The sequence below is a fragment of the Sphaeramia orbicularis genome, chromosome 2, assembly GCF_902148855.1.
Source record: "Sphaeramia orbicularis chromosome 2, fSphaOr1.1, whole genome shotgun sequence".
Classification (NCBI taxonomy): Eukaryota; Metazoa; Chordata; class Actinopteri; order Kurtiformes; family Apogonidae; genus Sphaeramia; species Sphaeramia orbicularis.
Genome location: NC_043958.1, coordinates 642,676 through 668,229, shown reverse-complemented (window position 1 = coordinate 668,229; position 25,554 = coordinate 642,676). Strand labels below are relative to the sequence as shown.

Here is a 25,554-nt window from a genome sequence, read left to right as displayed (position 1 = left end):
TCTCTCTCTCTCTATATATATATTATATATATATATATATATATATATATATATATATTTTTTTTTTTTAATAAATGTGACAGTTGTCATCCTAATCTACTGATAGGCTGTTTTCTTTGATGTCCCCCTTAAAGCTGTGAGTGACAGTGAACCCCTGCTGGTCTGTGTGTTTTCAGTTCGTGTGGGAGCGAATGATGGGAGGTTTAAACACAAAACAACCGGACCAGAGAAGGACTGTGTCTGTGCCTCATCGCAACTCTGAACGTGTACGTTAGCATCCACTCTTTTCCATTTTTGGATCTTATCGTTCTCAGTATCTTGTTTTATCTGTTATCGTGTAATATTTTTTGTTCCTCATGTGTTTAGTGTTTTTTTTAATTTTATTTTTTTTAGTAATTGTTATTTTCCTTTTTGTTTTTTTTTCATTACGATTACTTTTTCCCATGTTTTCATTTACAGTCTTTTTTTGGGGGGGGCAGGTGCACACATACATACACCATATTTACGTTTGTCACCATGTTTATGGAACGACTTCTCGTGTCATCTTGCAATAATAAACAAATCATCGCATTTGTGATTTAATGGAAAAACCCACATTATGCACCTCTGTTTTTTCGACTTAGTAAATATTGGTAAAGTTTTGCACAGATGTCCAATGGAAACGCCAGTAATCTCACTCACTGCTCTGTGTTTTGCCCACCCCCCCCCATTTATACAGGCGGCGGGGTGTGCACTGAGCATGCTCATGTCTATGGAAAGAACAAGGTCTGTTCTGTCAGCATTATTTGATATTTTTCTCATTGAGCAAACGGTGGAATTTTTATGAATATTTAAAGTAAATCATACATTCAGAACGCTCACCACAGACACGTCAGAGGTTAAAGCAAAAAAAAAAATGGATTAAAAACACAGCTGTAGGTGCAGGATCAGTTGGGTTATGGACAGGAGGCTTTCTTTGTTGTTTTGTCTCAGCTGCAGGAGGTTCCAGGTCCGTTACAGTGAGACGTGTGGAGGCCATTCTAGACTAACGACTGAACCCTGGATCACATGTTCCAGACCGTGCCGTGGTTTTCCTCTGCCCCGTGTTGCATTCGGGTTCCACATGTTTGTTTTTGTCGTTTCAGGTTTGGGTCCCAGTCTGACGCTGAGTAAAATAGTCCCTCACATCTGTAACCTCCTGGAGATCCGACCAGTCAGGTACGAGCAGTAAAAGTCGAAGTCAAGTCAGTAAAAGGACTGACTCTGGGGTGGTGTCAGTATCTGAGCTGAGTGTCCATTTACTGACCTGTGGCTCTGTCCACGCCACTGCTGGAAGAACTACCAGCAACTAGTGCCACACAACTAACTCAACTAACTAAACACCGCCGAAACGCCATTAAAACACCACTGAAACACCACTAAACAACCACTAAAAACCATTGAAACACAGCTGAAACACCGCTGAAACACCGCTGAAACACCACTGAAACACTGCTGAAACACCACTGAAACACCACTAAACAACCACTAAAAACCATTGAAACACCACTGAAACACCGCTGAAACACCGCTGAAACACCACTGAAACACCTCTGAAACACCTCTGAAACACTGCTGAAACACCACTGAAACACCACTAAACAACCACTAAAAACCATTGAACACCACTGAAACACCGCTGAACACTGCTGAAACACCACTGAACACCACTGAAACACCACTAAACAACCACTAAAACCATTGAAACACAGCTGAAACACCGCTGAAACACAGCTGAAACACCACTGAAACACCTCTGAAACACTGCTGAAACACCTCTGAAACACTGCTGAAACACCACTGAAACACCACTGAAACACCACTAAACAACAACCACTAAAAACCATTGAAACACAGCTGAAACCCGCTGAAACACAGCTGAAACACCGCTGAAACACAGCTGAAGCTGAAACACCTCTGAACACTGCTGAAACCCACTGAACACCACTAAACAACCACTAAAAACCATTGAAACACCACTGAAACACCGCTGAAACACCGCTGAAACACCACTGAAACACCTCTGACACTGCTGAAACACTGCTGAACACCACCGAAACACCGCTGAAACACACCGAAACACTGCTGAAACACCACTGAACACCGCTGAAACACCAGTGAAACACCGCTGAAACACCCACGAAACACCTCTGAAACACCTCTGAAACACGCTGAACACCGCTGAAACCCACTGAAACACCGCTGAAACACCACCGAAACACCGCTGAAACACTGCTGAAACACCACCGAAACACCATTAAACACTGCTGAAACACCACTGAAATGCCATTAAAACACCACTGAAACACCATTAAACACCGCTGAAACAACTGAAACACCGCTGAAACACCGCTGAAACTCCATTAAACACTGCTGAAACACCACTAAACCACTGAAACACTAATTAAAACAGGCAGACAAACAACACCCACACGCCCACACACATGCACACACACCCACACACCACACACACACCACACCCACCCACCCACACACACACACCCACCACACACACACTCACACACGCACACGCCCACACACACACACCACACACGAGCAGATACAGTGTGTAGTATGCTGCCTCACACTGCCCCCCGCTGGTCAGATGTAGGCGTTACAGCTCAGCAGGTTCAGGCCAAACCATGAGTCTGTCGCGCCGTAGTCACAGGAAGCCCCGCCCACGGAAGGAAGTGCACTTCCTGAACGCACACATTCCTGTGTCGAACACCGGTGGTTTTCCTCATCTGTCAGTGTCAGAGCGGACTGAAGGATTCCACCACAGTCTGTCTGACTCAGATGGATTAAATATGTCAGGTTTACTCAGGGAGGCCGAGCGTCCTGTCAAACCTTTTATCTACGGCCTGAATTATCCTTCAACTGATGGCAATCCTTAAATCTGACACTCAAAGTCTTAAAAATCCTAATAAATACATGAAATTATTATATTTTCTTTGGAATTTTTGTAAAAAATTAGTCAAGTTCAGTTAACAGTTTTTATTATTTTTTCTAATTTCACTGATTATTTTGGCTTATTTTTTCTCCATTTTTGTTTTATTTTTAGTTCATTTTTGTGTCTTATGTTCATTTTGTTGACTGTTCTGTTTACTTTTGCTGCTTATTTTGTTAATTTTGCATTTTCATCTACTGTGATCATTTATTTACTTTTTCATTTTTTTTTTTATTTTGTTTTTTCATTGTAACCAATTTCATTAATTATTTTGTTTTATTTTTGGAATTATTTAATTTTTTAAATTTATTTTGTAAGTTTTTCTTAATTTTTTTTTCATTATGATGGTTACTTTATCCCGTACTTTAATTTTGTTCATTATTTTGTAAATTTTTCAATTTATTTCATTTTCATCCATTGAACATTTACCTTAGAACTGATAATTAATCCTTAAATCAGACACTCAAAGGTCTTAAAAACCCCATTAAATAAATTATATTGTTATATTTTATTGTTGTAGTTTATTTACTTTGAAAATCATTGTAAAGAATTGATCAAAATTCATTTAAACAATATCATTTTTGCTAATTGTAAGGATTATCTTGTTCTTTTTTTCTGTTTTTATTCATTATTTTGTTCATTTTCATGATACTTTGGATTTTTTTCCCCCCATTTTTGAATTTTATTATTTTATTGTTTTTATTTAGACTTATTTCAACATCTATTTAGTTTATTTTTGTTGGGTTTTTTTGTCAATTTTTCTTAATTTTTTTCTCTCCTTATGACGATTACCATGTCCCATGTTTTAATTTTGTTCATTATTTTGTTAATTTCTTTATTTACCTTTTTTTTGTTAAGACTGTCATTCTTTTTTTTTTTCTATTTTAAGTTTGTTTTGACAATTATTTCGTTACTATTTGTACATTTTCATTATTATTTCATTAATTTTTACAAATTTTAAGGATTTTGTTCATTTTCCTTCATTTTAAGTTCATTTTGACAATTATTTTTGTACATTTTGATGATTATTTTTGTTAATTTCTTCATTTCCTTGTTAATATGTCTTCATTTTGATGATTATTTGGTTCAATTCTCTCTTTTCATTCAGTACTTTGTTGAGTTTTGTATGTTATTGTTCTCATTTTTCATTTTTATTTAGATTATTTTGTTGTATTTTTCCATTTTTGTGTATTCTTTAGTTTATTGTTCTTGCTTATTTTCTTCGTTATGATGTGGAATTAGTGTTGATTATTTTATCATACATACTCTAATGCACATAAATGAGGTGAAATATTAAAATTCACTTTTTATTCTGTAGCATTATAAAATTTTTCAGGTATTCATAGTTTTTGTGTAAAAATAGCTTGTAGATGTAAGTATTTTCATAATTTAATTTGACTTTTGAAACATTTGGGATACTCCTTATTTCTATGTTATTATTATTATTATTATGTTATTATTTGACTGGTCAGATCATTTTCACATTTGTGTGTTTTTTTCTTGGATGTTTAGGTGCGTGACGGAGCCATGAACTGCCTCGTAGAAATTTACCGCCATGTGGGCGAACGAGTGCGGATGGACCTGGGGAAGAAAGGCCTGCCTCAGTCACGGTGCGTTCAGGTGCTCATAAATGGAAGTGTGTGATTGTGTGTTTAATCCCGTCGCTGTGGCGTGGTCTCATCTGCGTCCGTTCTGCCGTTCAGGTTAAACGTCATCTTCAGCAGATTCGACGAGGTGCAGAGGTCGGGGAACATGGTGCTGTCGCCGTTGTCAGGTGAGACTTACCTGTTGACTCCTCAAACGCATCACTGAGCCCGTTTACATGACCGTAAACATCCCATAAGTGGGACTAATCCGATACATGCACTTCAGAAATGTGATCATCTTAAAACCCTGGTTTCCATGTTTCAGTCCATTATTCGAGTTCTGTCGGAGTATGTGCGTACGTTACGACGTAAGACGTACGCTTCCAGTCATTTTCAAAACATCCGGTCTTGTCTGGTTACCATGGCAACGCCTACAGTGTCAGCACTAGCTGTCCTAACGTGGGAGGAGCTAATAAGACTACAAAATAGGTCACATGTTGCTGCTGTCCTTCATTTCAGTTCACTAGACGCTTTTCCATTGACCCTCAAAGTGTGTGAATATAACTTGCGCATAAACATTTACCTAATAATAACATACGGTCTGACGGCCAAAACCGGCCAAATGGTCCAGTACACAATGACAATAGTCACTTTTACATTGACCCTCAAATTGCGCAAATATAACTTGTATGGATAGAATATATAAATTTACCTAATGGAAAAACCACAATTCCACCCAATCTCTCATTTTTTGATTAAAAGTTGTGCTGGTAAAAGGTGTTTTTTTGGGCGAAGCGCAAATGGTATATCACACAAAACTGCAGTGGAAAGACCTTTTTCCACAACTAGAATCATGTGAATTGAAACAAAAAAACAAACAGATGTTGACGGACGTTACAACAAGAGAAGAAGAGTTTTAAAAGAAACGTGTCGGTATGTGTGCACACACCAGGAAACCCAATCATTTTATCATTTATTAGGAGATAGAGGGGTAATATATAATAATAATAATAATAAGGAATATATCTGTAAATCAACACCATATTTACTTTTGTCGCCATGTTTATGGAACGACTTCTCGTGTCGTCTCACGATATAGATAAACAAATCATTGCATTTGTGATTTAATGGAAAAACCGACATTATGCACTGCTGTTTTTTTTTTGACCATTTGTAAATATCGGTAAAGTTTTGTGCAGATGTCCGATGGAAAGAGACTATTGTTTGTTTACCTTTTTCCTTTGGACTCATGGTGTCCGCTGCGTAACTTTTATATATATATATATATAATATATTATATATATATATATATAATATATACAGTACAGGCCAAAAGTTTGGACACACCTTCTCATTCTTTGCATTTTCTTTATTTTCATGACTATTTTCATTGTAGATTCTCACTGAAGGCACAAAACTATGAATGAACACATGTGAATTATGTACTTAACAAAAAAGTGTGAAATAACTGAAAACATCTCTTATATTCTAGTTTCTTCAAAGTAGCCACCCTTAGCTCTGATGACTGTTTGCACACTCTTGCCATTCTCTTGATGAGCTTCCAGAGGTAGTCACCTGAAATGGTTTCCTAACAGTCTTGAAGAAGTTCCCACAGATGCTTAGCACTTGTTGGCCCTTTTGCCTTCACTCTGCGGTCCAGCTCAACCAAACCATCTCGATTGGGTTCAAGTCCGGTGACTGTGGAGGCCAGGTCATCTGGCGCAGCACTCCATCACTCTCCTTCTTGGTCAAATATCCCTCACACAGCCTGGAGGTGTGTTTGGGGTCATTGTCCTGTTGAAACATAAATGATGGTCCAACTAAACGCAGACCGGATGGAATGGCATGTCACTTCAGGATGCTGTGGTAGCCATGCTGCTTCAGGTTGCCTTCAATCTTGAATAAATCCCCAACAGCGTCACCAGCAAAGCACCCCACACCATCACATCACACCTCCCCCTCCATGCTTCACGGTGGGAACCAGGCATGTAGCTCCATCCGTTCACCTTTTCTGCGTCGCACAAAGACACGGCGGGTTTGATCCAAAGATCTGAAATTTGGACTCATCAGACCAAAGCACAGATTTCCACTGGTCTAATGTCCATTCCTTGGGTTTCTTGGCCCAAATAAATCTCTTGTGTTTGTTGCCTCTCCTGAGCAGTGGTTTCCTAGCAGCTGTTTGACCATGAAGGCCTGATTCACGCAGCTCTCCTCTTAACAGTTGTTGTAGAGATGTGTCTGCTGCTAGAGCTCTGTGTGGTATTCATCTGGGGCCTCATGTATGAAGCGTGCGTACGCACAAAAACCCGGCGTACGCCCTTTTCCACGCTCACGTTCAGATGTATAAAGACTGAAATGACCGTGGAAATGTGCGGTCCTTCACGCCAAGTCCATAGCTGGCGTACGCACGTTTCTAGTGCTTTGGAACCATTGGCGACACTTAGAGGTGACACTGAGAAACTGTTAATAATGTGGAAAAGGTCATTCCTCCGAATTGATGTGCACATCAGAGATACACAGAAGAACAATAAACACACCGGCACGTCATCCTACTGTCAGAGCAGCACATCCACCACCAGAACCAGAACCAATTAGACCCTGTATCCATCAATGCCAATCCTGTCCGGATGGACATTCAGCAACAGCAAAGAGACAAGGACATAAAATTCATTGGTTGATAAATATAGTGTTCATGTCTGTGAGAACATTTATTAGTCGGTCCAGTCGCTCATTGACTCCGCCGATTGTCCTCACGATATCCTCTTGTGACTCGGGTCAGTACAGACCCATGTCGGTCGGACGGGCACCAGCAGTGGGCTGTGGCGGACCGGAGGACCGGCTAACACTGGGGAGGCAACAGGAGCCTCTGGGACAGGAGGATGGCCTGGGTCTGACTGTCTGCTGTCTCATTGTTGGAAATAATAATTTGAGTGATTAAACATGAGTCACAGTCTTGATTTCCTCTTTGATTTCCTGACATGATCACACATGAACCTGTATCCTGTTTGTCTGTGATCAGACTGTGTAGGACCCGTAGAATGAACTAATGTGTGACTTACACTAATACTAAATATATATTTATCTTGGGGGTGATCCGCATCAGCCCTGTGAGAAAAGTGTCACAGTATCGGCGACTCTTTCCTCAAACAGTCTCAGTTCGTCTCTTTTCTTCTTCCGCCTGTTTCGTCCTCCGCTTCGCGTCCACCTTGACGTCATCGTCTGATCCTGCAGACAGGGGAATCCCAGAGGGAACCCCACCTGCAGACCCCGTTTTATGCTGATTTGCATATTTAAATGTGGGCGTGGAGAGGGAGGAGTCAGGTACTCCAACATATGCGCTCAATTCCACGCTGATTGGGATGTATAAAGGAAATGTACTTGGATTCGGGCGTACGCACAGTTTCATACATCTGGATTTTTTTGTGCGTTCGGACTTTTCTGGATTTGGGCGTAGAGCAGGTTTCAGTATGAAATCCACGCAAGTCTTTGTACATGAGGCCCCTGTCTCTAATCTGAGCTGCTGTTAATTTGCGATTTCTGAGGCTGGTGACTCAGATGAACTTATCTGCAGCATCAGAGGTGACTCTTGGTCTTCCTTTCCTGGGGCGGTCCTCATGTGAGCCAGTTTGGTTGGAGCGCTTGCTGGTTTTTGCGACTGCACTTGGGGACACATTCAAAGTTTTTGAAATTTTCTAGACTGACTGACCTTCATTTCTTAAAGTAATGATGGCCACTCGTTTGTCTTTACTTAGCTGATTGGTTCTCGCCATAATATGCATTCAACAGTTGTCCAATAGGGCTGTCAGCTGTGCATCAACCTGACTTCTGCACAACACAACTGATGGTCCCAACCCCATCAATAAGGCAAGAAATTCCACTAAGTAACCCTGACGAGGCACAGCTATGAAGTGGAAACCATTTCAGGTGACTACCTCTGGAAGCTCATCAAGAGAATGCCAAGGGTGTGCAAGGCAGCCATCAGAGCTAAGGGTGGCTACTTTGAAGAAACTAGAATATAAGAGATGTTTTCAGTTATTTCACCACTTTTTTGTTAAAGTACATAATTCCACATGTGTTCCATTCATAGTTTTGATGCCTTCAGTGAGAATCTACAATGAAAATAGTCAGAAAATAAAGAAAATGCGAAGAATGAGAAGGTGTGTCCAAACTTTTGGCCTGTACTGTATATATATATATATATTATATATATATATATATATATATATATATATATATATTTTTTTTTTTTTTTACACATGCGCAGATGTGAAACAAGAAAAGCACTTGGAGAGCACAGACCTCCACCAAGACAGATCTGCAACCCCCCCCCCCCCCCCCCCCCCCCCGATCACCACCAAAATGTAATCATTTCGTTCTTGTGCCAGTATCAACATTTCCTGAAAATTTCATGAAAATCTGTCCATAAGTTTTTGAGTTATCTTGCTAACAAAAACGCAAACATGCACGCACGCACACAAACAACACAAAGCAAAGTGATCACAATACCTCCTAGCGGAGGTAAAACCAAGTAAATCAGATTAACCTGTGTCCATGTGTGAAGTGTGGGGACAAATCTAGGTGTGTTAATCCGTTTCTCATAATCAGATTACTGCTGTTATCTTATGAAGCCGATCAGATTGTCCTGTTTACATGATCACTGGAATAATTGGATAACTCCATAAATCGGGTAATGATGGGAATGTTGGTGTGGATGTAAACAGGCTCAGTGTTTGACAACAAAAGCACACATCAGCTGATTTATGAACCGTTTTCAGACGAAGGTGTCCGCCGGCGTCACGTTTTTACATCCACTGTCATTTAAGTGACTGTTACTCCTGAACGTTTAAACCCAAACGCCATCTTTTAGCTGAGATCGGATTCTTTCTATTGGTCTGGAACACATTAGGGTGGAGGGGTGGAAGTGGGCGGAGCTTAGAGCAGCAGAGTGCAGTCGGTGAGAGAGACATGGAACATTTTTATTACATTTAGCAGCGTTTTTTGTGCCGAATTCTTGTAAATAATTGTATATAATAGTGATAGTGCTGTTTTGGAGTGTTCTACTAGTGTTTTAACATGTTTTTGTCGAGATTTGTTGTTGTTTTGTTGCTGTTTCATTTGTATTTTTCTGGTTCGTATAGTTGATCGTTTCATCTGTAAATATTCTATAAATGTCTTTATATTTGTATATATGTGTAAATCTCTGTGCAGATCTATCCAGGGCATAGACAGATGCAGTGTGTGTGTTTGAATCAGATGATGGATGTTTTTGTCAGTGAAATGAGGGGCTCTGTCTACAACTAGACAGGAAGTGAACACAGGGCGATCACACAGAATCCAAATGACACCAAAGAACCAAAAAAAAGAACAACAACAACATGGACACAGAATAGTTATCACAATAGTTGACAGAATAGTTGAAAGTTTATTTCTATAATCTCATCAGATTTTGTTCTGAACATTTACAGTTGTTTTTCATAACAAATATGATAAAATTCAAGTTCTTTTTTTTTTTTACTGTAACATACCGTTTTAAGCATTTATTAATATAATAATGATAATTGATGTACAGATAGAAAGATACAAAAAGGTGCAAAAGACAAATGCAAAAAAATAAGACATTTTCTGACACACTTATTGCAAAAACAACACCATGGAATCTAGGCCTGTTCTGATGGTGGTAACTAAAATCAGCTGACAGTCATCTTATGTCCTGACAGATTGTTTTTGGCTTTTTTTGTTTTTTTTTTTGTGTTTCTGTTCTGAGCCATAATGGACGGATTGTTCTCACAAAGAAGGAATTTAGTCCTAATATATAAAGAAGAAAATACCCACTTAATTTATTTAACTCTAAATGCATCATATGAAATGAATCTAAGATATGAAATGTGGTTTTGTACGAGTGTAAAAGGGTGGGATTTCCCAACAGCTCCAACAGAATAACTGATTATAACCTGGAAGGGATGTTAGTCGGGGGAATTTCTGCACTTTTTGTTCTTGCCAAGAAGTCCTCCAAGCAGTGATTTATCTGATTTATCTGATTTGTCTGATTGGTCCGTGCTGGAAAACAAGCCTCTGATTAGCAGACAAGGATCTCCACCGTGTCATAATATTCCTCTGTGAACATGACGTGATCCGATACCACCTGCAGCTCAGTCCGTTTAACGACTGGAAACATACAGAAGCACAGCTGAAAGATTAAAACCGAAACCCTCAACTTCAGCCTAAATCGATTTGTTCAGCTTTTATTGTTGTAAATATCCGGAGCATTCGTCACTTCAGATGGTAGTGGATGGATTTATAAGGAACCGGAACCCAAGAGGAGGAGATGAGATGTTTATATGTAGCTTCTTTTGGTAAACGTCCACAAAGTTTGTTCACAGTTTTGAGAAAAGTTAAATATTTCCTTCCATATTTTGATGGTTTATAACATGTAAATGCTTCCAGATATCAATATAGTGCCCATTGATCAATGATAGAAGTCATATTTGGACTTCTGAAATTGAGGAAAATTAACAGAATAAGAGCAAAAACAAAAAATATGGAGCAAATACTGAAGAAAATTAACAAAATAAAAATAAAAACACCAAAAAATGAAGCAAATGCTGTAGAAATTAACAAATAACACTAAAAACAACAAAAATGAAGCAAATGCTGAAGAAAATTATCAAAACAAATGCTAAAAACAACAAAAAAGAAGCAAATGGTGAAGAAAATTGACAAAATAAACACTAAAATGACAAAAACGAAGCAAACACTGAAGAACATTAATAGAATAACAGAAAAAAACAACAAAAATGAAACAAATGCTGAAGAAAATGAAGTAAATTAACACCAAAAAGGACAAAAATGAAGCAAGTGCTGAAGAAAATTACAAAACAACACTAACAATAACAAAATAAGCAAATGCTGAAGAAAATTAACAAAAAAAATACTAAAAATGGGAAAAATGAAGCAAATGCTAAAGAACATTAACAGAATAACAGAAAAAAAAACAACAAAAATGAAGCAAATGCTAAAGAAAATTAACAAAATAAACACCAAAACAACAAAATGAAGCAAATGCTAAAGAAAATTAACAAAATAAACAGTAAAAACAGCAAAAATGAAGCAAATGCTGAAGAAAATAAAAAAAAAACCCAAACACTAAAAACGACAAAAATGAAGCAAATGTTGAAGAAAATTAACAAAATAAACACTAAAATGAGAAAAATGAATCAAATACTGAAGAACATTAATAGAATAACAGAAAAAAACAACAAAAATTAAGCAAATGCTGAAGAAAATTAAGTAAATTAAACTACCAAAAGGACAAAAATGAAGCAAGTGCTGAAGAAAATTAACAAAATAAGCACCAAAAACAAACAAAAAATGTAGCAATTATGAAAGAAATTGAACAAAAATCAAGCAAATGATGAAGAAAATTGAAGAAAATGAACTAATAAACAATCTCCGGTCCATGTTTTTGATGGTTTCTAACATGTAAATGGTTCCAGATATCAGTCTAGTTCCTATTGATCGCTGATAGAAGTCATATATGGACTGTGATTGGATGACGTCACACATTCAACTGGGACTGGTTCACGTAGAACAGGACGACCACATACAGGAACACTGGAGACTAGGTTTTTTTGCTGAAACAGTTTCTGAAGTTGTAAAAATGGCCTCATAAAGTGTAAGCGTAGGCAAAGTATCCGCCTCCTTCTGTACACGGTTAAATCATGTGATGTGTTACGCAGCGCTCGAATGTTGACAGTCGCTGTGGTCACGAGGATCAGCTTTCACCTCAAAGGGCCCCTCGGCTTAGGAGGAAAAAAAAAAAAAAAGAGACCCCCATCCTGTGAAGAAACAAACCCGATCCATCACAGAGACCATCTGACAGGAGGGGCGGAGCTTCAGAGACGGTTTATGTCTGTGGATGTCACCTGAGCGGGAGGGGGGCTTTTAAAACCGAGGCCTCACAATTATTGACCTGGAATGAAAGGGGGACGTGGGAGATTTTAACACCACAATGGAGCATGAAGGCTCAAAGAACCGAGCAGGACGGAAAGGCCTGGTCCGGAGGAAAGTGTCACTGCCTCATCTTTGTGGATCTGCATCATCAAAATGTACAGAAATAAACAAAATAACTGTCAAGATAAAGTTAAAATGAAAAGAACTTACAAAGCAATCAACAAAAGGAAGAAAAATTATAAATGAAATTAGGAAAAATTTACAAAATAATCATCAAAATGTACAAAAATAAACAAAATGGCTGTCCAAATCAACTTACAATGAAAAAACATACAAAATAGTCAACAAAAGGAAGAAAAATAATCAACAAATTAGGAAAAATATACAAAATAATCAACAAAAGGAATAAAAATAATCAATAAAATTAGGAAAAATATACAAAATAATCATCAAAATGTACAAAAATAAACAAAATATCTGTCAAAATGAACTTACAATGAAAAAAAACATGCAAAATAATCAACAAAAGAAAGAAAAATTATTAATATCCATCCATCCATCCATTATCCACCGCTTATCCGGGGCCGGGTCGCGGGAAAATTATTAATAAATTTTAGAAAAATTAACAAAATTTTCATTAAAATATACAAAACTACACAAAATAACCATCAGAAAGAACTTACAATGAAAAAAACATACAAAATAATCAATAAAAGGAAGAAAAATAATCAATGAAATTAGGAAAAATATACAAAATAATCATCAAAATATACAAAAATAAGCAAAATAACTGTCAAAATGAACTTAAAATGGAAAAAAAGTACAAAATAATCAACAAAATAAAGAAAAAGTATAAATAAAATTAGGAAAAATTTACAAAATAATCACCAAAATGTGCGAAAATAAACAAAATAACTGTCAAAATGAACTTAAAATGGAACAAAATGTACAAAGTTATCAACAAAAGAAAGAAAATTTTAAATAAGATTAGGAAAAATCCTCAAAATAATCATCAAAATGTACAAAAAAACCCAAAATAACTGTCAAACCAAACTTAAAATGAAAAAAAGTACAAAATAATCAACAAAAGGAGGAAAAAATGAACGCAATAAGCAACAAAAATTTACAAAATCATGAACAAAATGAAAACACCCAGAAGAAGTAATTATGATGAAAAAAAAAAAGTAAAGTTAACCGTAGTTAAACCACTTAAATCTGTTCAGCTCTGCTCTAAACAAAATAAACAGTTCAGTGGTTTTCAGGGTTTTAACCTTTTCGGTGCCAGTTTGAGTACACGATGCCACGTGTTTTATTAAAAAACAACAAAGATTAAAGATACTTTCCATTTAATACATGGTTTTGCAGAGTGGTGGACACGTCAGACATCAGCAACAACACTGATTTCACTGCATTCATACCATTTTTTTAAAATCTCATTTAGAAACTACTGATACAATGAAATTAGTTTAATTGATGATCTTTAAAAACCTGAAAATTATCGACGATTTGGTTTTGGTTTTGAGCAGAGCTGATGTGGTTTAAGAGATTCATGCCCCAAAAATATTAATATATGATGCTTTTACTGCACATTTTTGCATTTACACTGTTGTATATAATAGACCTGTAAGAGTAACTGAGATCAAACATATAGATGATATGAGAAAACATCCAGTGTATATTAATACTATGAGCTGTAACAGACAAAGTGATCAGAAACCAACAAAGAAAAATGAGCAAATATGGCCTGAGTTGTGTCTGTCAGGTTACAGGAGTATTATTCATGCTGCCGCTGCTGCTGAGTCAGGACGACCAGAATCTGTGAATAGAGGCTTCTGTTGAGCAGCCCGGGGCTCTTATTTTGTAGGAGCCCTATCAGCTGTTGTCCCTGAAGTCACATGACCAGGTTTTAGTGGGAGGGAGGAGGCGGAGCGCTGAGTTTTTGGAGTCTGATCCCCCTCCGGTAGATCCACAGGCCGGGACGCTGCAGGTAAACACACTTCTGTACCGATCTGATGTGTGTGTGTGTGTGTGTGTGTGTGCATGCGTGTGTGTGTGTGTTTAGGAACCGTTTCTGTGCTCCAGTTCTCTCATAATCAGCGGCAGGTTGTGCAGCTTTACTGGGACTTTTCCTGGTCTGATCGTCTGCGCCATGGTTCCCAGTTAAACCAGTCTGACTGTAGAGAACTGGACTCATTCTGGTTGGTTTTGAGGAAGATTATCAAGTGTGTCTGAACTGGGTTACCATGGAAACGTGTTCCTCCAGACTCGCGTGTTTCCTGCTCGGGTTGGTGTTCAGGCTGGTTTCTCCTCTTTTGTGAAAGGCGTCTGCGGTGTTTGTTTGTTTATCGTCGATCTCCTAATTCTGCTGATGTGGTTTGACGGGAAAAATAATTTGTTCTGGAAGGTCGGAGAAAAAAATGGATTGCGCAGCACGAGCCGACAAACGAAACATGGAACTAATGGAACAGGAGGAAAGTTAGCGTCTGTTCAAGTTCCAACAACACCAGAAGAAATGCATAGAAATACGTGAGAGTAACGACCGCTCGCATTCGTTTCTAAGTTTATGTGGATCATCCATTGACAAAGTCTGTTGACAGTTTTGACAAATTCGATTTTTGATGAATTTTTGAAAGTATTAAAAATGTTCCTTCCTTCTAGCGGTCCATGTTTAGATGGTTTATAACATGTAAACGGTTCCAGATATCAGTCTAGATCACAGGTGTCAAACATGCGGGCCCGGGGGCCAAATCCAGCCCACCAAGGGTCTAATCTGGCCCGTACGATGAACTAGTGAAATGCAAAATTACACTGAAGATATCAATCATTCGTGTAAAAATCATTTATTTCAGGTTCCATACATACACATATAACCAATTAGATCTCAACCGAGTCATAATAACCTATAAATAATGAAAACTGCAGATTTATCTTAGTTTTAGAGTAAAAAAAGTAAAATTACATGAAAATGTTTACATTAACAAACTATCCTTTTACAAAAAATGTGAATAACCTGAAGAAATACGAATAACGTGAAATGTCTTGACAAAAGTAAATGCAATATTTTCAATATTTACCTGTTACTAAATGTTTTGTGTATTTGTAATTGTAATGTAAGTTGTAATGCACACGTGTAAATGATAAACTGACAAAGTGATGCAGAATGTTGTTAAAACTGCACTTGTTTTTCTTAAGACATTTCAAGTTGTTCACGTTATTCAGTTTTTTAAGGAAACGATGTAGATGTAAACATTATCATAATATCATTTTACTTTTTTCACTGGTATTATTTTACTGGTCCGGCCCACTTATATTCGTGCAGTTTGAGGGTCAATGGAAAAGTGACTAGTGAAATGAAGTCATATATGGACTTTCATTTGGGTCCGTGACCTTTGACCTTTTGTGACCTTGAAGGCTCAAAGTCACCGTTTTCTAGATTTCAACAACAGTTTTTACGTCACTTCTTACTACTTTACTTTTGTCGCATCCCACTTCGGAAGAAAAATCTCTCATTAATCTCAAAGGAAATATAGCTGTTTATAAAGTACGTGGACAAAAATATTGGGACACATCACTAGGGATGCAAGTCATCGATTAATCCCTTAATCGTTAGTTGGTTGACTTTATCGATTGATTAATTGATAAGCGGCAATTTTCCTGAGAACCTGAATTTGTCTTTCGATAGGGTCTATAAGAATAAAAGTTAAATATTGTTTCTGTACTTCATGAAAAAAAAGCATGTCATATTCCTTAATGATTGATTTACTGAACCATTGTTTACAGAACAGACAATGACATTTGTGGAGTAGAACTAAAGAAATTCAATAAAATAAATGGATCTGAAGAGGGGCAGTTTAGAAGGAATGGACATTTCTGACTTTGCATCACTGACATGACAGAGCCAGATTTCAGCAGAGACACACCCCCCCCCTCGCTGCTTTTTTCCCATGTCCACTGGGGTGACTGCAGGACATAAAATGGGTTATACATACCTGTGTCCCGGATCAGGAACCTGGAGGATGTTTTAACTTCTGTCTCACTGCCCAGATCTTCCAGATGACCGTGGACTAGACCAACCTCCAGGGTCTGATACCGACCCCACATTAGTGCGTGTATTTAGGTGGGGGGGCACCGCTCCCACAAACAGACGGGCCCATCTGTGTTTGGCTCCGCCATGTCCATACAGACATTCTAAGTCACAGGGGTCAAACGTGTTTGAATTCAGGTTCCATACAGACACATATAAACCACTTAGATCTCAATTGGGTCAGACTAGAAAAGTACTATCATAATAACCTATAAATAATGACAACTGCAGATTTTATCTTTGTTTTAGTGTAAAAAAAAAAAAAAGAAGAATTACATGAAAATGTTTACATTAACAAACTATCCTTTTACAAAAACTGAATAACCTGAAAAAATATGAACAAGAAATATCTTGTAAATGCAATTTATCAATATTGTACCTGTTCCTAAATGTTTTGTGTATTTGTAATTGTAATGTAAGTTGTAACGCACATGTGTAAATGATAAACTGATATAGAATGTTGTTAAAACTGCACTTGTTTTTCTTAAGACATTTCAAGTTGTTCACGTTATTCAGATTTTTAAGGAAACGGTGTAGATATAAACATTATCATAAAGTAATTTTACTTTTTTCACTGGTATTATTTTACTGGTCCAGCCCACTTGAGATCATATTGGGGTGAATGTGGAACTGAACTAAAATGAGTTTGACAGCCCTGTTCAAACTCATCAACGCTACGATCCTGTTCCATGACCGGCTATCCCAGCCATGGTGTTATTCAACGTCAGCAATGAAGCCTAGTTTGGGCCGTGGCGCCCCCTACTGACGACACCACAAATCCCGCCGTGGAAAAGGGCAGTTAACCGACAAATAAGAATTTAATCGAGCAAATTCTTATCGAGCATTAATTGATAGTCGATTAATTGTTTACATCCCTAATCATGTCTGGTTCATGATGATTTGAGTGACATGTGGGCTTGTATTTAATCAGATTGGTTGTCCTCCAGTCAAAGTACCGCCCACTTGTATGTTTTCTGCGTACATGCAGGTCGGACTGCCTTCCTGGGTGCGTTTGTCACTGTTATCGGCTCTTATGAATGCCGCTGACCGTCCTTTTGGCTGCGTGTTTGTGTGTCGTGGGTTTGGGCAGGTACCCGCCGGCGGCAGGGCTTGGGTTGCACAGTCGGAAACCTCCTGAATAATGAACGCCGTGCGAAAAGACACGACGACCAGAGCACACAATGCTGCAGTGTGTCTGAGAGGTGATGAGGTAAACACACAGACAGAGCAACAGCAACAGAGGCCCGACTGTGTGGTGTTCCAGTCCAAGCACAACCTGTGTGTGTGTGTGTGTGTGTGTGTGTGTGTGTGTGTGTGTGTGTGTGTGTGCACGCTGAAGTGTGTGGAGGCTGCGTAACGGCTTCAGCCTCTGCACAACACGAGATGCCATGGAAAGGACAAAAGGAAACGGTCCACTGAAACAGGAAACGCAGACAGGAAGTGTGACACAAAACCCTAAAAATGGGACAAAACACAACTGGTCTTAAGAATTTAATGAGATCTGAAGATACCGAGTAAAAGGAACGGGAGGGTTAGTTTAGAAGAGGCTCCGAGGTTTTATTTACTAGAATAGAACAGAATAGAATAGAATAGAACAACAGGACAAAATAGAATAGAATAGAATAGAACAGAACAACAGGACAGAATAGAATAGAATAGAACAACAGAACGGCATAGAATAGAATAGAACAGAATAGAATAGAACAGAATATAATAGAGTAGTATCGAATCGAACAAAATAGAACAGAACAGAATAGAATAGAGCAGAATAGACTAGAACAGAATAGAGTAGAATAGAATAGAACAGTCTTTATTGTTTTAATGTAGTTGGACCATCTTTTTTACTGGTTTTATCAAGTTTTAATCTGTTTAAACCATCTTTTATTTTGGTTTTATTATTTTTTAGATCGTTTTCTCCACCTTTTATTTCAGTTTGACCATCTTTTATATTAGTTTGACCAATTTTTTAGTCTGTTGAAACCATCTCTTAGTGTGGTTTTGCTATATTTTAGTGTAGTTTAGTAGTGTAGTTTTGCTGTCTTTTATTCAGATTTTACCACTGAGCTTCAGAGGTTATTCAGTGACTGATACAGTCTGTGGACACATAGAGTTTGGAATATCAGTACTACATAGAATACCGTTAAAGCTTTACCAGGTAGACGTCTGTTTCCTTCCTGCTTTTTCTTTAAACATGCACAAACAGTTAATGTCATCAGTATTCAGTATTTGTTCAGTCAGTCTGTTTCACATAAGCCAAAGACGACACGTTTCAGGTGAAATGTTGCGACCCGTTTGTTTTCCGGGCTGATGGCTGATGATAACGTTTTTTTCCCACCTGTACGTTTTCAGTAACCTGACACTCATACTCACTTGTTTCATGGCTCGACCGGGTTTAATCTGCTGCTGTTTTTTGTGGGAACGTCCCTCCCGCTGTTGTTAAACGCTCAGCAGAAAGGCCGGGGTGTTTCCCATTTCAGCCTCATTCACACAGTCATGAAAAGGTCCAAACAAGCTATGGGCGTCTCATTTACCCCGGTCTGGTTTGGTGTGTTTATTATTTACTCCTGCAGACCTGGGACAAGGACCCGTCAGATGTAGAATGGGCACTGATCTGCCTTGGCGGAGGTCTGCGCTCTCCGAGTGCCTCTCGTTTATTATTATGTGTCTGCACTGAGATGTCTTCTTGTTTGTACTATGTTCTCTGTGTGGCGTTGCAGCCCCTGTGCACTATTGCCTACTATGAATTTCCCCCCCCGGGACAACAAAGTATATCTTATCTTAAAATCTGCATGCAGACAGAGATGCAAAAGTGTGTGTAATGTCTTATTTATGGCTGTAGTATGAACACCAGGTGGCATCACCAAGACCAAGAACTGTTCCACTTCCTGTTCTCTGCTAGCGCCAAATACAATCACAATGTACCTCCTCTGCTCTACTGCTGTCTTTAAAAATTGGCGACAATTGCTGAAACGACTCTTGGATGTAAATTACAGTGGTTAGGGCAACTTGAAGGTCCAACACAGGGAACTAATCCCACATATTGTTGTTTTCCTGTACTGGCGCATGCCTGTGATGAACTCTACCCGACGAGAAAATGCAGTTTTGCGTTTTCGACCCTTTAGTGTTTTTAAGATTTCCACGCTAGAAGGTGGTTTCACTTTTTTGTGTTTTCAACCCCCAAAATGCCGTTGCTGTCTAAACAAATGGCACATCTGATTAGGGATGGGAATCGATGAGAATTTAACGATTTCCGATTCCATTATCTGTTTTGCTTATTGATCTGATTCCTTATCGATTCTTATTGGGTGAAGGAATAAGAGAACAAACGGGTTTGTTTGCATCAGCTGTCTTTTAAATTTAAATCTGCACAGAAAATATAACATGTACAGTATGCACAAATAATAAGAACAGATGACCCGGGGAGGGGGGGCATGCAGTGAAACTGAAACTTAATCCGCTTTACTAATTCCTCTGTCTACTGCTGTTGTGTACCTCATTTTCCTTTCCCCTACCTTTGGAAACTTTTAATTGAAGGAACAGGACGTCTGTGGACCCCCGCCAGAACCAGGCCTGGATGACGCCCTGGTGTTCACTCTGCCGCTAGATTCATAAGCGTCACTAAGCAGCATCTCAAATATGGGACATTTCTGTAAATGAATTGCATGCTCTGGAAATATTTGAACATATCGGAGGTGTTTTCCCCCTTTGAAGAAATGGAAGCTTTGCCAGTGTTCCCAGTGGCTCTGGTGTCATCTTTACACCTGAAATCAATCAATCAATCAATCAATCAATCAATCAATCAATCACAGTTTATTTATATAGCACTTTACAACAACATGAAGAAGCCCAAAGTGCTTTACATCTAAAAGCATGATGAAATTATAAGGTAGAAACAGGTTAGTCATGTGTCATAAATATGCACAAAATATAGAAATATAGAAGGATAGACAGACTGTGGAGTGTTTCTGCCTCGACACCATGTTTGCTTTGTTCTGAACTAAAACAGTGCAGCGTCAGAATCGATAAGCAGAATTGTTAAGCAGACAAACGATTCCAAGGAATTGAGCTGCTGGGGAAAATATTTAGTTGTTTTCAGCCGATAGCGTCATGTAAACTGGGCCTTATTAACAACTCGTCTCTCCTTTGTCATTTTCCTGAGTTTGCATCGGGAGGGGGGAGGGTCAGCTGTCAGACTCCGTCAGGCTCCATCCTCACAAAGACGATCGTACACTAGCAGGTGGAAAACTTGTGACTTGGCATCTGCAGGAGGCAGAATTAGTTGCAGTCACAATGTCCGATTTTACTATTCTGTCGTCACTGGAGCAGTCGCACCCGTTAAAGTCAGTTTAGGAGTCAAATTCGTCTCGTATTCTGTGCTTTGTCATGTGATGCTGGAGAGTTTCCTAAGGTCTTGCAGTTTGGGTTTGGATTTGAAGTTCAGTTTTAGGTAATTTTTTTGGTTTTTCACGTCTTAATGGTCAGATGAAACAATACAAGTCGTCAAATATGAATCACAAAACCACTGATTTCCAAAGATCTCTAGGGTCTTTATTTTATTTCAGTCAACAAAGTCCTCTTTTCTCCTAGTTTTAGTCTTTTTTTTTTTTTTTAAAAACATAACCACCCTTGTTATGATATAAAACTTGTGCTAATTGTGGACAAAAAGCTCATTTATAAACTGTCAAGTCACTTTCAGCAACTTGGTAGAACTGCAGTAGTTTGTGAATATTCACTGATGTTAAATATGAAACTTGTAGACGTGTTAAATTTGGCCTTTGGGAGTTAAATAACCAACCATAAAGGACTTGTCCATGGTTTCCGTCCAAGTCTGCGATGGAGGATTATTCTCCACAGCTGGACGACTCTTTGACTTGACGTATAAGAGGCAGCTGTGCGATTTCAGCTGTGGTTTACGCTCCTGAAAGGCGTCCAGCTGCAGAGAACCTCTGCTGACCTAATGCAAAGCTTCAGGACCGTCTGCTGTGTGTCCATGTTTCATCATGTGTTGGACAAAGACAATGTCGAGGGTTGTAAGGTAGTGCAGACTTGTGGCAACAGCACCATCTTGTGGAAGGAGCTGATCTCTCCGTGCATGTCTACGTATGCTTTATGACAGAACATGACAGTTCCAGTGTTGAGTTCCGGCCGGACGCTGTTGTAACTTTATCCCATTTCAGCGTTTGTAGAAGCCCGGCTCATGTTTGGCCTCTGTCAGTCTGATGATGGATGAAATGTGGACATCAGGGCTGATCTGGCTCCGAATAAGCCTGACACAGACCTCTGGATCAGCCACTGCGGCTGTACACAAGGTCAACAGACACACCTACACGATGGAGACTGTATCCAAGCATCACTGAGTTACTGCTTTAGACTAAGAACCACCTCATGGTTGAAGGAACCCTGGTATCTGACCACAAACAGGCGAGGTCACAGGTGTCCCAGATGGACCGCCCACTGCTTTATGATTCATAACTTTAGAACCAGACCAGTTTCAGACAAATATTCCACATAATTGTAAAGGTCTAAATGCCATCTGAAACAGACTCAAAGGGCAGCGTTTAGTTTAGAATATTTTCAAATGAAAAAATAAAGGAAGGTCCGCACAACCTGTGAGCTCCCAAACCATTTATTCAGCGATGTTTCAGGCCCGAAACGTCGCTGAATAAATGGTTTGGTAGCTCACAGGTTGTGCGGACCTTCCTTTATTTTTTCATGGTTAAATTTTTTGGGATCCTGCACACCTCCTATTGTGGATGTGCGTGTCGTTTACCTTTTTCAATATTTTCAAATGAAAAATATCAAAAACTACTGCATCACAGATGGACATTTTCCTCTTCAAATGTATTCAGTGTAAACCTTAAACCCTCTATTTTGCAACCCAATAATTGGTTATAGAGGAAAAAAATATTAGATCAAACCTAAACACAAAGAGTTTAAACAAATGTCAGTGTCACAGATGGACAACAAAAGGAAATATCAAATGAAACAGTTTTTACTTCAATTATCAATATTATATACATTTATTTACAATATTTACAACATACAAATAATACAATTTTTTCAAATGTATTTTTACATAGATATATGCATTTATTAATTTTAAACGCTGTGTGTTTAGAATATGAAATAAATAATGAAATGGTTAAATATCAATGTATTTGGAAAAAAATTAATTTATTTACAGAGTTTATAAAATGAATCCAGAATGACGGCACTAAACTGGGTCACTTTACAAACATTCACACTCAGGTCCCCGGTGGGTTTTCTTCCTGGTCACCGGTGGGTTTAATTCCTGGTCACCAGTGGGTTTAATTCCTGGTCACTAGTGGGTTTACTTTCTGGTCACCGGTGGGCTTTCTTCCTGGTCACCGGTGGGTTTAATTCCTGGTCACCGGTGGGTTTACTTCCTGGTTACTGGTGGGTTTAATTCCTGGTCAGCGGTGGGTTTAATTCCTGGTCAGCGGTGGGTTTAATTCCTGGTCAGCGGTGGGTTTAATTACCTGGTCACCGGTGGGTTTTCTTCCTGGTCACTGGTGGGTTTACTTCCTGGTCACCGGTGGCTTTAATTCCTGGTCACCGGTGGCTTTAATTCCTGGTCACTGGTGGGTTTAATTCCTGGTCACCAGTGGGTTTTCTTCCTGGTCACCGGTGGGCTTTCTTCCTGGTCACCGGTGGGTTTAATTCCTGGTCACCGGTGGGTTTAATTCCTGGTTACTGGTGGGTTTAATTCCTGGTCACCGGTGGGTTTACTTCCTGGTTACTGGTGGGTTTGATTCCTTGTCACCGGTGGGTTTAATTCCTGGTCACCGGTGGGTTTACTTCCTGGTTACTGGTGGGTTTAATTCCTTGTCACCGGTGGGTTTAATTCCTGGTCACCAGTGGGTTTTCTTCCTGGTCACCGGTGGGCTTTCTTCCTGGTCACCGGTGGGTTTAATTCCTGGTCACCGGTGGGCTTTCTTCCTGGTCACCAGTGGGTTTACTTCCTGGTTACTGGTGGGTTTAATTCCTGGTCAGCGGTGGCTTTAATTCCTGGTCACCGGTGGGTTTAATTCCTGGTCACCGGTGGCTTTAATTCCTGGTCACCGGTGGGTTTAATTCCTGGTCACCGGTGGGTTTAATTCCTGGTCACCAGTGGGTTTTCTTCCTGGTCACCGGTGGGCTTTCTTCCTGGTCACCGGTGGGTTTAATTCCTGGTCACCGGTGGGTTTACTTCCTGGTTACTGGTGGGTTTAATTCCTTGTCACCGGTGGGTTTAATTCCTGGTCACCGGTGGGTTTACTTCCTGGTTACTGGTGGGTTTAATTCCTTGTCACCGGTGGGTTTAATTCCTGGTCACCAGTGGGTTTTCTTCCTGGTCACCGGTGGGCTTTCTTCCTGGTCACCGGTGGGTTTAATTCCTGGTCACCGGTGGGCTTTCTTCCTGGTCACCAGTGGGTTTACTTCCTGGTTACTGGTGGGTTTAATTCCTGGTCAGCGGTGGGTTTAATTCCTGGTCAGCGGTGGGTTTAATTCCTGGTCAGCGGTGGGTTTAATTCCTGGTCAGCGGTGGGTTTAATTACCTGGTCACCGGTGGGTTTTCTTCCTGGTCAGCGGTGGGTTTACTTCCTGGTCACCGGTGGGTTTAATTCCTGGTCACCAGTGGGCTTTCTTCCTGGTCACCGGTGGGTTTAATTCCTGGTCACCGGTGGCTTTAATTCCTGGTCACCGGTGGGTTTAATTCCTGGTCACCGGTGGGTTTAATTCCTGGTCACCGGTGGGCTTTCTTCCTGGTCACCGGTGGGTTTAATTCCTGGTCACCGGTGGGTTTAATTCCTGGTCACCGGTGGGTTTAATTACCTGGTCACCGGTGGGTTTTCTTCCTGGTCACCGGTGGGTTTACTTCCTGGTCACCGGTGGGTTTAATTCCTGGTCACCGGTGGGCTTTCTTCCTGGTCACCGGTGGGTTTAATTCCTGGTCACCGGTGGCTTTAATTCCTGGTCACCAGTGGCTTTAATTCCTGGTCACCAGTGGCTTTAATTCCTGGTCACCAGTGGCTTTAATTCCTGGTCACCAGTGGGTTTTCTTCCCGGTCACCGGTGGGCTTTCTTCCTGGTCACCGGTGGGTTTAATTCCTGGTCACCGGTGGGTTTAATTCCTGGTTACTGGTGGGTTTACTTCCTGGTTACCGGTGGGTTTAATTCCATGTCACCGGTGGGTTTAATTCCTGGTCACCGGTGGGTTTACTTCCTGGTTACAGGTGGGTTTAATTCCTTGTCACCGGTGGGTTTAATTCCTGGTCACCAGTGGGTTTTCTTCCTGGTCACCGGTGGGCTTTCTTCCTGGTCACTGGTGGGTTTAATTCCTGGTCACCGGTGGGCTTTCTTCCTGGTCACCAGTGGGTTTACTTCCTGGTTACTGGTGGGTTTAATTCCTGGTCAGCGGTGGGTTTAATTCCTGGTCAGCGGTGGGTTTAATTCCTGGTCACCAGTGGGTTTTCTTCCTGGTCACCGGTGGGCTTTCTTCCTGGTCACCGGTGGGTTTAATTCCTGGTCAGCGGTGGGTTTAATTCCTGGTCAGCGGTGGGTTTAATTCCTGTGCATGTGTTGAACATCTGTGACCTTGCTGTGTTTAAACACCTGCTGTAGTGTGATGGATGAAGAGGTGGCGGCTCCGACCATCCCCCCACCCCCCCCGCTCTCTCCTGAGTCATGGTGGTCCTGTAGCTGTAGCTCCACCCATCAGCTCTGCCTCCAGGCTGAGCTCCTGGGTTTGTCGCCAACCCGGCCCCTCCCCTCCCATTGGTCCGCTCTCCTCCTGCTCTGCCTCATCACTTTTCTCCATCCCCTCCTCCCCCTCCCCCTCCTCTTCCATCCTAGTCCTGTAGTGCTCTAGAGGACGAAGACAGGGGGAGGATTGTACCGGAGCATGTGTTGGGACTCCTCCCTCCCCTCTTTTGTGCCTTCAGCCGGTGGATAAGATGCGAGGACCT

The 25,554-nt window shown here is 40.0% G+C and overlaps 1 protein-coding gene across 1 annotated transcript in view; it reads left to right on the top strand.

Moving 5' to 3' along the window:
- The window catches only part of LOC115432942 (CLIP-associating protein 1-B-like), a 97,109-nt gene that overhangs the window by 14,047 nt on the left and 57,508 nt on the right, over positions 1-25,554 (top strand). The window contains 6 exon segments of the mRNA XM_030154055.1: positions 177-208; positions 210-266; positions 1,138-1,175; positions 1,178-1,197; positions 4,478-4,575; positions 4,669-4,739. Of these exon segments, the coding sequence (XP_030009915.1) occupies positions 177-208; positions 210-266; positions 1,138-1,175; positions 1,178-1,197; positions 4,478-4,575; positions 4,669-4,739 (316 nt within the window).